This window comes from Mandrillus leucophaeus, unplaced genomic scaffold (assembly GCF_000951045.1).
Source record: "Mandrillus leucophaeus isolate KB7577 unplaced genomic scaffold, Mleu.le_1.0 Scaffold11, whole genome shotgun sequence".
NCBI lineage: Eukaryota > Metazoa > Chordata > Mammalia > Primates > Cercopithecidae > Mandrillus > Mandrillus leucophaeus.
In genome coordinates this window covers 2,250,068-2,261,035 of record NW_012099209.1, presented here as the reverse complement: position 1 = coordinate 2,261,035, position 10,968 = coordinate 2,250,068, and the positions used below count along the sequence as shown (strand labels likewise).

General features: G+C 55.4%; 1 protein-coding gene across 1 annotated transcript in view; it reads right to left on the bottom strand.

Moving 5' to 3' along the window:
• MAST3 (microtubule associated serine/threonine kinase 3) overlaps positions 1–10,968 on the bottom strand; it is a 56,463-nt gene that overhangs the window by 10,461 nt on the left and 35,034 nt on the right. The window contains exons 15-24 of the mRNA XM_011991253.1: positions 10,346–10,478; positions 10,075–10,240; positions 9,239–9,340; positions 7,694–7,816; positions 5,941–6,050; positions 4,364–4,497; positions 2,689–2,933; positions 2,004–2,231; positions 1,479–1,705; positions 843–965 (exon numbers count right to left, since the gene is read on the bottom strand). Coding sequence (XP_011846643.1) covers positions 843–965; positions 1,479–1,705; positions 2,004–2,231; positions 2,689–2,933; positions 4,364–4,497; positions 5,941–6,050; positions 7,694–7,816; positions 9,239–9,340; positions 10,075–10,240; positions 10,346–10,478 — 1,591 coding nt within the window. The remainder of the gene's footprint in view (positions 1–842; positions 966–1,478; positions 1,706–2,003; positions 2,232–2,688; positions 2,934–4,363; positions 4,498–5,940; positions 6,051–7,693; positions 7,817–9,238; positions 9,341–10,074; positions 10,241–10,345; positions 10,479–10,968) is intronic.

Below are 10,968 nucleotides of genomic sequence, written 5' to 3'. Positions count from 1 at the left end.
GGCCCAGGGAGCACCACCCCTCCTGCCAAGATCCTTCCCTCTGCAGTCAACGCCCATCGAAGCCTGCCCTCTTCACTCTCCACCCTCCCGGGGTCTGTCACCCACCTAGCTGGTATCCACCCATTAACCACCCCAACATCTCTCCATCCCCCAATCACTCACCTAAGGGCCCATGAGTTATTAGGCCAAAGACACCTGCCCACTGTCCGTCTACCCAATGAACCACCCATGCAGCTGCCCACATGAGAGCCCTCTTTTTTTTCAGAACCAGGGTCTCACTGTCTCCCAGACTGGAGTGCAGTGTGGCATGATCACGGCTCACTATGGCCTGGACTTCCTGGGCCCAAGCGATGCTCCCACCTCAGGCTCCCAAGTGCCTGGGACTGTAGGCATGTGCCACCATGCCCAACTCATTTTATTTTTTAATATTTTGCAGAGATGGGGTCTCACTCTGTTGCCCAGGCTGGTCTCAAAGTCCTGAGCTCAAGCGATCCTCCCACCTCGGCCTCCCAAAGTGCTGGGATTACAGGCATGTGCCACCACGCCCGGCCCCTCCTCCTGTCTTGAGCCCATCTCCTACCTCCAGGCTTCAGACCAGAGGGAGGAACAGATGTAAGGGTACCCAGGGAGAAAGGAGGGCTTCTTGGAGGAGGAGTTCTGAGGGGTGATGTTGGGGGCTGAAGAAGGACATGTATTCTGGGCAGAAGGAAGCGGGTGTGCCAGGCCTGGAGTTGACATTGAATGTAGGGTTGTGTGTCTGGATGGTGAGAACCACAGGGAACCCGGAGCTGTGGCCAAGGGGTGCCGGGGAGCCCTGAGGGTGGGCAGTGGGGGCGCCGCACCTTCAGCAGCAGCTCCACGACGTCCATGTGCACCAGCCCCAGCACCGACTCCCCGTTGATGTGGGTGATGAGGTCCCCGGCCCGCAGGCCAGCCTCCTGGGCGGGGCTTCCATCCTCCACACTCTGGGGGCAGACAGGGGAACAGTGAGGTTAATGGCCTGGGTCCCACATCAGGAGACCCCAGCCCAGGCTGGGTCTGCTGTTGGACCCCAGCAAGCTGCTGCCTCTTGTGTTGCCTCCGTTTCCCTGATCCTGGGGAATTCCTACTCACCCATCAAAGCCCCAGCTCCTATGCCCCCTCCTCCAGAAAGCCCTCTCTGTCTGCTCAGGGAGCAACCAATAAGGAGGGCATGCCCCGATGCCCCTGGGCTGGGGGAGGGAGGATAACACGCCCAGTGCGTCCCCATATGGAGCTGGGAGGTTAATGTCACTTGGGATCTGTGAGCCTCCATCCATCCATCCCTGTCTCTCTCATCCAGCCTTCTCCCTACCAACTGACAGGGACCAAGATGAACTCGGTGGCACCAGCTCTGTCTCCCTAATCCTGCCAGGCTCCAAAATGCAGCTCTGAGAGGGGTGCGACCGGGCAGAGTCAGACTAGAACCCGGGTCCCTGCCATTCCCACTCGGCACTCACCCAGACGACGTGGTGCACAGCGTAGACGTCGCTATCACCCATGTAGACGCGGATTGCCCGCAGGCTGAAGCCGTACTTCTTGCCGGAGCTGTGGATGACGATGGGGGGCCGCAGGTTGCCACACACGGGGGACGGGTCTCGGCTCGGCGAGGAGTCACGGGACGACGGGTTCGAGGACAGAGAGCGCGGGGACAGGGGGCTCATGAGGGGGCCGCCGCTGCCATCATCTGCAGGGGGTTAGGGAGGGGGTCACCCATTCCCTCGCAGGTCTCCCCTGGGGCCCCCTCTTTCCCACCCTGGCCGCTTTGCTATTGCTTCAACGTCCCAAGCATGGTCGCCCCATCAGGCCTTTGCACGTGCAGTGCTCTCTACTGGGAACACCGTCCCCCCAGCTCTCCCTGTGTCCTGTTCCTCCTCCCCTCTCCTGGGGCTCATCCCCAGCCTCCCCTACTCAGGGTAGGCTCCCACTCTGTAGGTTAAAATGGGTGCGGACAGACAAAGGTGAGAGCGGGCCTTGGGCATTACCTGCCGTGATGATGAGGGACAGGGCAGAGACAGAGGCCGACTTGGGCACACGGCCCCCACCGCCGCCACCACTGCCACCGCTGGAGGAGGCTCTGGACTTCTCAGGGCCTGGGTCTCTTGGGCCCCCAAGGCGGCGGCCCCGGCCGGCATCCAGAGGCCTCGGTGTGGAGTGTCGGGCGCCGATGCTGTTGCTCCGTAGGCGGGCGTGGCTGAGGGCAGCTGTGTCGGCTAGAGGGTCAGCAGGGTCAGCCGGGAGCCCCTCAAACTCACCACGTGGTCCTAAAGAGATCTTAAGGCCCTTCCTCCCTGGTTGCTATTTACACAGGCCAGCCTCCTGACCTTTGCTCGTGCAGTTCCCTCGTCCCACATACCATTCCCAAATTATTCTCTATGCAAAAGTCTTCAAGCCCCCTCTTCCAGGAAGCCTTCCTCCACACCCATTTAGGCCCTTAGTTCCCCCATCTTGGGAACTAGGGGTCCCATCCTGACTCTATGAAGCTGGGGGCATTACCCTAGACTGGGGTTCCTTGGAGGCTGGAGGTCTCTCTGGGACCCTGGCTTCTCCTCTCTTAAAGCCTTTGTTGGCTCTGGAGAACTCCTACTCATCCTTGAAAACCCATCTCAAATAGCCCCTCCTCTGGGAAACTTCCATGACATCATCCCTCTTACTCAGGGTCCCACTTACCGGAAAGGCTCGAGGGCTTGGGCATCACTGGGGTGGCTGCTGGGGGTGGGTCAGGCTCCCCTAGAATGAAGACAGGCCTCTTGGGGCCTGCAGAGGCCGGGCCTGCCGCCTCATCCTCTGATGAGAAGGCAAACTTGGGCATTGTGTCCAGGCTGATGGTATTCAGGAGAGATGGGCTGGGACCTCGCTCGGGCTGGGACGAAGATGACTGACAGGAGGATCCAGAGGATGTCCAGGACCTCAGCCTGCAGGGAGGAAGAGCCTGGGTCACCCCTGCCAGGCACCTGCACCCAGTATACTCAGCCACCTTTCATGGCCACATCTTAATTCTCAGTCTGCAGTCAGGGACAGTTTGCATAGACAAGTTCCCTCTGTCTGCACTGTCCTCTCTGTCCACCTGGAGACTTCTCAGTCACCTTTTTTTTTTTTTTTTAAAAGACAGGGTCTTGCTCTGTCACCCAGGCTGAAGTGCAGTGGTGCAATCTCAGCTCACTACAACCACTGCCTCCAGGGCTCAAGAGATTCTCCTGCCTCAGCCTCCCAAGTAGCTGGGATTACAGGTGCCTGCCACCACACTGGGCTAATTTTTGTATTTTTAGTAGAGACAGGGTTACACCATATTGGCCAGACTGGTCTTGAATTCCTGAGCTCAAGTGACCCGCCTGCCTCGGGCTCCCACAAGTGCTGGAATTACAGGTATGAGCCACTGTACCTGGTCTCGTATTCAACTTTTAAAACCCAGCTTCCAGGCTGGCTGCAGTGGCTGACACCTATAATTCCAGCACTTTGGGAGGCTGAGACAGGAGGATTGTTTGAGGCCAGGAGTTTCAGACAGGCCGGGCAACATAAGGAGATTTTATCTCTATAATTTTTTTTTTTTTGAGACAGAGTCTCACTCTGTCGCCCAGGCTGGAGGACAGTGGCTTGATCTTGGCTCACTGTAACCTCCGTCTCCCAGGTTCAAGCAATTCTCATGCCTCAGCCTCCCAAGTAGCTGGGATTACAGGCGTGCACCACTAAGCCCAGCTAATTTTTTTGTATTTTTAGTAGAGACGGGGTTTCACCATGTTGACCAGGTTGGTCTTGAACTCCTGACCTCAGGTGATCCACCCACCTCGGCCTCCCAAAGTGTTGGGATTACAGGCGTGAGCCACTGCACCCGGCCTACAAAAAATTGTTTAAAAAATTAGCCGGGTGCCGTGGTGCACGCCTGTAGTCCCAGTTACTTGAGAGGATCTCTTGAGCCCAGGAGTTTGAGGCTGCAGTGAGCTATGATCATGGCATTGCACTCCAGTGTGGGAGACAGAGTGAGAACCAGTCTCTTAAAAAAAGAAAAAAAACAAGTCCAGCTTCCAACACCCATCCTCTGGCAGACATTGACTATTTCTGTTGGGTCTGAGCTTTGAAGGATGAACAGGAGTTACTAAGCAAAGGGCATTCTGGACAGAAGGAAAAGTGTGCCTATCAGCATGATGGTGCACAGCTGTTTTATGTTTGCATGGTGAGGAACACAGAGTCAAAGGGAGCAAGGTTGTCAGGGACCTGATAGGTTGGTCAAGATGTTTGACCCTTTTCTACTTGGCCACTAGGAAGCTCCCTTTGCATCAGATTTTCTGTCTCTAACTCCCAGCAGGCTTGGAAGCTGGATCTGCCTACACTTCGCCAGGCCACCTACCGGATGTCAGCACTCAGCCGGCGGCCATAGTCCACCTCGCTGCGCTCCCACCCCTCCTCCCGGTCTTCACTGAAGCTCCTTTCAGCAAAGGTAGGAGTGGGCTGGACGGCCAGGAACTCAGAGCTGCTGTAGACCTGGGAGGCAAGACAAAAGAATGTTAAGCCAGGTGTGGTGGCTCATGCCTATAATCCCAGCACTTTCAGAGGCCCAGCCGGGAGGATCACTTGAGCCCAGGAGTTTGAGACCAGCCTGGGCAACATAGCAAAACCCTGTCTCAAAAAAAGAAAAAAGAAAAAAAGAAAGAAACCCAAACAAAAAAACCAGTAAAAACAAAGGTGGCAAGAAAGCTGGCTTAGACTGGGTGTGGTGGCTCATGCCTGTAATCCTAGCACTTTGGGAGGCTGAGGTGGGTGGATCACTTGAGGTCAGGCGTTCAAGACCAGCCTGGCCAACATGGTGAAAACCTGTCTGTTCTACAAATACAAAAATTAGCTGGGTGTGGTGGTGCATGCCTGTAGTCCCAGCCTCTTGGGAGGGTGAGGCAGGAGAATGGCTTGAACCTGAAAGGCAGAGGTTGCAGTGAGCCGTGATCGTGCCACTGCACTCCAGCCTGGGAGACAGAACGAGACTCTGTTTCAAAAAAAAACAAAAGAAAGCTGGCTTAGTCGAGTGATTCCTATGTGCCAGGTGCTTCAGTATGAGTCACTTCCCTAAATCCTCACTCCCCACATCCCTAAAAGAGCATAGACTTTAGCCCACTGTACAGATGGAAAAACTGAGGCTCAGGGGCCAGGCTACCAGGCTGGGTTTTTGCCGCTGACTAGAAAGTCCTGCCTGGGGCCCAGGCCTAAAGCAGAGCAGAGCGTTTTTTGATCAAATCATAAACAAAGTAGGGAATGTGACTTAAGCTCATGAGGTTATAAAATAACACCCAGGGCCAGGCTCGGTGGTTCATGCCTTTAATCCCAGGGCTTTGGGAGGCTGAGGTGGGCGGAATGCTTGAGGACAGGAGTTTGAGACCAGCCTGGCCAACATGGTGAAACCCCATCTCTACTAAAAATACAAAAAATTTACCAGGTGCGGTGGCTCATGCCTGTAATCCCAGCATTTTGGGAGGCCGAGGCAGGAGGATAGCCTGAGGTCAGGAGTTTGAGACCAGCCTGGCCAACATGGTGAAACCCTGTCTGTACTAAAAATACGAAAAATTAGCCGGGCGTGGTGGCAGGTGCCTGTAATCCCAGCTACTCAGGAGGCTGAGGCAGGAGAATTGCTTGAACCCAGGAGGCAGAGTTGCAGTGAACCGAGACCGCGCCACTGCACTCCAGCCTGGGCAACACAGCGAGACTCAGTCTCAAACAAAATAAAACAAAACAAAAAAGCAATACAATTCCTAGCACTTTGGGAGGCCGAGGTGGGAGGAACACTTAAGCCCAGGAGTTTGAGACCGGCCTGGGCAGCATAGCGAGACCCCATCTCTACAGAACAAAACAAAGCAAAACCAAAAAAACAGATACGAAAGCACACAGACATCACGCAATGTTTCCCGAGCAGTGGCTCCCTCCGGGGCCCAGGCCCACCTTGCTGAACCGGTGGGAGCAGGAGGAGAACTGGGGGATCTCTGTGGATGATTCTTCATCATTGGTTTCGTCGTCCTCGGAGCCCAGGTGGCGGTAACGTTCCGAACGTGCTGTGGGAGGGAGAGGCACGTGCAGCACGCCTGATGCCCAGAGATGATCTCGAGGGCAGTGTGGCGATGTAGGGAGGGCATCTCAGGATAGGGTCATTGCCAGGGCAAAGGCTCTGAGGTAGGACAGTGCCTGGTGTGTTTAAGGACCACAGGAGGCTTGGGGGGCAGAGGAGATATCTGGGGATTAACACCAGCTGTGTCCCTAAAAAGTTGTGGGGCTGGGCGCGGTGGCTCACGCCTGTAATCCCAGCACTTTGGGAGGCCAGGGCGGGTGGATCACTTGAGGTCAGGAGTTCGAGACCAGCCTGGCCAACATGGTGAAACCCCATCTCTACTAAAAATACAAATATTAGCTGGGCGGTAGTGGTACGCGCCTGTAATCCCAGCTACTTGGGAGGCTGAGGCAGGAGAATCGCTTGAGCCTGGGAGGCGGAGGTTGTGGTGAGTCAAAATCGCACCACTGCACTCCAGCCTGGGTGACAGAGCGAGACTCTCAAAAAATAAATAATTAAAAAGTTGTGGGATCAATTAGCCAAGCATGGTGGCGGGCACCTGTAATCCCAGCTACTCGGGAGGCTGAGGCAGATAATTGCTTGAACCCGGGAGGCAGAGGTTTCAGTGAGCCGAGATCGCACCACTGCACTCCAGCCTGGGCGACAGAGCCAGACTCTGTCTCAAAACAAAAAAGCTGTGGGACCAGGGGCGGGAATTCCTATTTCCGAGCTTCGGTGATTCCTTGAGATGGGTCACACAGAATTAAGTAAAATTGTGCATCTCTTTTTCTTTTTTTTTTCTTTTTTGAGGCAGAGTTTTGCTCTTGTTGCCCAGGCTGGAGTACAATGGCACCATCTCAGCTCACCACAACCTCCACCGCCCGGGTTCAAGCAATTCTCGTGCCTTAGCCTCCCAAATAGCTGGGATTACAGGCGCCCGCCACCATGCCTGCCTAATTTTTTGTATTTTTAGTAGAGATGGAGTTTCTCCATGTTGGTCAGGCTGGTCTTGAACTCCTGACCTCAGGTGATCTGCCCACCTTGACCTCCCAAAGTGCTGGGATTAAAGGCTTGGGCCACCGCACCTGGCCAAAATTGTGCATCTCAAACATAAAGGATGTTCCTCATTTTACAGAAGAGGAAACAGAAGCTCAGAGAAGACCTCTGACATGAAGCAAGTTCTGAAGGAGGTGCTGGACACTGAAGGGCAGGACCACCAGGTGGGGAGAGACAGTCATTCCTCAGAGCTCACCTACAGTGAGTGCCCCTGCAGGGACGCCTCCACTAAAGCTGCACGAGGCGCCCTACCCTCCTGGGTGACAGATGGGGCCCCATGCCTGGTCAGGGACGGACACCCAGGAGGCCCAATGTGCTGGGGAACCCCAGACAAGGGTCTGCCACACTTGGTGCCTTGGTTTCTTCTTCTGAAGCCTGAGGGATGCTGTGGCCTCCTGAGCCCAGACGCACAAGAAATCCAGCCAGGGGGCAGCCGACACATGCCCTAGATTCTTGGAAGGCTCAGAAAGTTGGAAGCTCCAGGCCTAGGGTGAGGTGCCAAGCTCGGGTGGAACGCCTGGCACACAGCCCTCTGCACCCAGGGATTGAGGGATGGCAGAGCCCCCCACCCCCGCCGGGGGGACCCCTCCTTACTGTCAAAGTAGCTGGTATCATCCTCGGCTTCAAGCTGGGGCACGAACTCGGCTTTGTGTCGGAGAAGCCCTGCCCAGTCCAGGGCCAGGAAAAAGGGGTGCTGCTTCACTTCATGGGTGCCACCTGCAGATATGCCCAGCTGAGCCCTGCGGGTCCTCGCCTCACCTGCCACAGGATGCCCACCACCCCCCACTGCCGATGCTGGACACAGGGTGGGGACAACACAGAACCAAAAAAATGGGCTGGGCACAGTGGCTCACGCCTATAATCCCAGCACTTTGGGAGGCCAAGAAGGGAGGATCACCTGAGGTCAGGAGTTCAAGACCAGCCTGGCCAACATGGCAAAACCCCGTCTCTACTAAAAATACAAAAATTAGCTGGGTGTGGTGGCGGGTGCCTGTATTCCCAGCTACACGGGAGGCTGAGGCAAGAGAATCGCTTCAACCTGGGAGGTGGAAATTGCAGCAATGAGCCAAGATAGCACCACTGCACTCTGACCTGGGCAACAAAGCGAGACTCCATCTCAAAAAATAACAACAACAGAAAAAAACAAAGAAAAGAAAAAAAAAGAATCAGAAAAATGAGAACAAAAAAAAATCCACTGTCATTTAGGAGCCTGGAGAGGGACCAAGTCGGGATTCAGACCCAGGCCAGCAGCCAAGCATGGTGGCTCATGCCTGTGATGCCAGTACTTTGGGAGGCTGGGGCGGGCAGATCACTTGAGGTCAGGAGTTTGAGACCAGCCCGGGCAACACAGTGAAATCTCGTCTCTACAAAAAGTACAAAAATTAGCCAGGCACGATGGCACATGCCTATGGTTCCAGCTACTCGGAAGGCTGAGGTAGGAGGATCACTTGAGCCTGGGAGGTAGAGGTTGCAGTGAGCCAAGATTGTGCAACTCCACTCCAGCCTGGGTGACAGAGTGAGATCTAATCTCAGAAAAATAAAAAAATAAAAAAGCACCCAGGCTGCCCAGGTTCCAAAGATTCTGTACTTCTCTCTGCTCCCATCTGGGACCACACCACCTAGAGAAAGCCCAGGGCCTTACGACGGCCTCCTTCCTGGGCTTCTCCCACTTGTTTCTGCTCCACGGAGCAGGTGATGATCCCCAACCTTGGACTCAACCATCTCCCATAGCGAAGCTTCACTCATGAACAGGAGCCACAGTGGCCACGTGACGGGTGGCTGCATGAGTCTCAAAAGGTCCCTTAATGATTAACCAGGTGGCTGGGAAAACTGGGACAGTGGGATCTTCCGGGTTGGGCCTTTGACACAGGTCCTGGTGACTTCACAGCCTCACATACTTATTCAGGCTCAGTGCTCCTTGTGGGCACCAGACCCAGCTACTTCCTATTCTTTCCAAGGTCTTCTGATAGTTCCTGGAGACCTCCTATGCACCCTTCAAAACCCCAGCTGCAAACCCCCTCCTCCATGCAGCTTCCCAAGTAGAACTCTTGTCTACCCCAGGCACTATCCCTCCCCCTGTTTCCTGGGTCCCAGGGCCTGAAGGAGCCACCCACCTGGGTTCTCCCCCACACTACATACCAGTGCCCAGACGGTCCAGTGGGCTCTGCCGGAGCAACCTGGTGATGAGGTCCTGGGCGTCCGCTGGAAGGGCCTCGTCTCCCTCTGGCCACATGATCTCATCTAAAATGAGGGAGGGAGGGAGAAGGCAGGGGTACCCCTTTCTAGTACCATCCACCATTTCCCCTCACTTCACTGTACTCCAAGCCACTGGCCTCCTCTGCCCCTTCAACGTGCCAGGCTCGGTACCCACTGACAGCCTTTGCCGTGGCTGTGCCCTGTGCTCAGAGCCACCTTTCCCTTTTCTGTCTCTATGGCTTCCTCTCATTCTCAGGTTCTTGCAGGTCTCTGCTCACATGTCACTTCTTTTTTTTTAATTTTTTGAGATGGAGTCTCGCTCTGTCGCCCAGGCTGGAGTGCAGTGGCACAATCTCAGCTCACTGCAACCTCCGCCTCCTGGGTTCATGTGATTCTCTTGCCTCAGCCTCCCAAGTAGCTGGGATTACAGGTGCCCGCCACCACGCTCGGCTAATTTTTGTATTTTCAGTAGAGATGGGGTTTCATGTTGTCCAGGTCTTGAACTCCTGGCCTTATATGATCCTCCCGCCTTAGCCTCCCAAAGTGCTGGAATTACAGGTGTGAGCCACCATGCCCAGCCTCACATGTCATTTCAGTGAAGACTCCATGACCCCATAATTAATCCAGCCATCCGTCTCACTCAGCACCCCGCCGCCTCCGACCTGGCATCCAACTCCCTCCCATCTTCCTGCTTCTCTCCCTGACATGCGGGTGGAGGACCGCTGCCCAGAGCTCTGGTGGGGCTGCAGCTCAAACCCGGGCCCGTGGAGGAAACGCACCGCTGACCACCTGACCGAAGAGTTCCTCGGGGGTGTCTCCAAAGAAAGGCACGCAGCCCACCAGAAACTCATAGAGGACGACGCCCATGGCCCACCAGTCCACTGGCTTCCCATAGCCCTGGCGGAAGATCACCTCGGGGGCTATGTACTCCGGTGTTCCACACACCTAGGCCAGGCAGAATGGGGAAACTGAGACCAGCCCCCAGCCCAAGAGAGGCCACAGGAGAGAGGAGGCAGCGTCCCAGGGCTTCCCACCCACCTGCCCACCCACCTGCTTGTCTATGAACTCTCGGGCGTCCTTCTCGATGTGGCCCTCGTAGAGGTTGGTGGCCATGCTCATGAGGCCGATCTTGGACAGGCCAAAGTCCGTGAGCTTGATGTGGCCAAGCGAGGTGATGAGCAGGCTGTGGGCAGGCAAGGGGTGTGCTCAGGGCTGGGGAGCCGGGGTGCCTGGCCACTCCTTCTGCCCTAGACCTTGGCTCCACCTGACATGGGTGGAGCTCTGCCTCCAATTCCTGGGCCCTAGGGATCCTCCTGCTCAGCCTCCCAAGTAGCTGAAACTACAGGTGCACACCACCACACCCAGCTGTTTTCTTCTTCTTTTTTTTTTTTTTTGTAGATATGAGGTCTTGCTATGTTGCCCAGCCTGGTCTTGAATTGCTGGCCCCAAGCAATCCTCTCACCTTTGAAAGTGCTGGCATGACAGGTGTGAGCCAGCATGCCTGGTCTCTACTGTGTGTGTGTATAGGTGTATGTGTGTATATATATGTGTATGTGTGTGTGTGTGTGTGTGTGTGTATATATATATTTTTTAGACATAGTTTTGCTCTGTCGCCCAGGCTGGAGTACAGTGGCACGATCTCGGCTCACTGCACCCTCCATCTCCCGGGTACA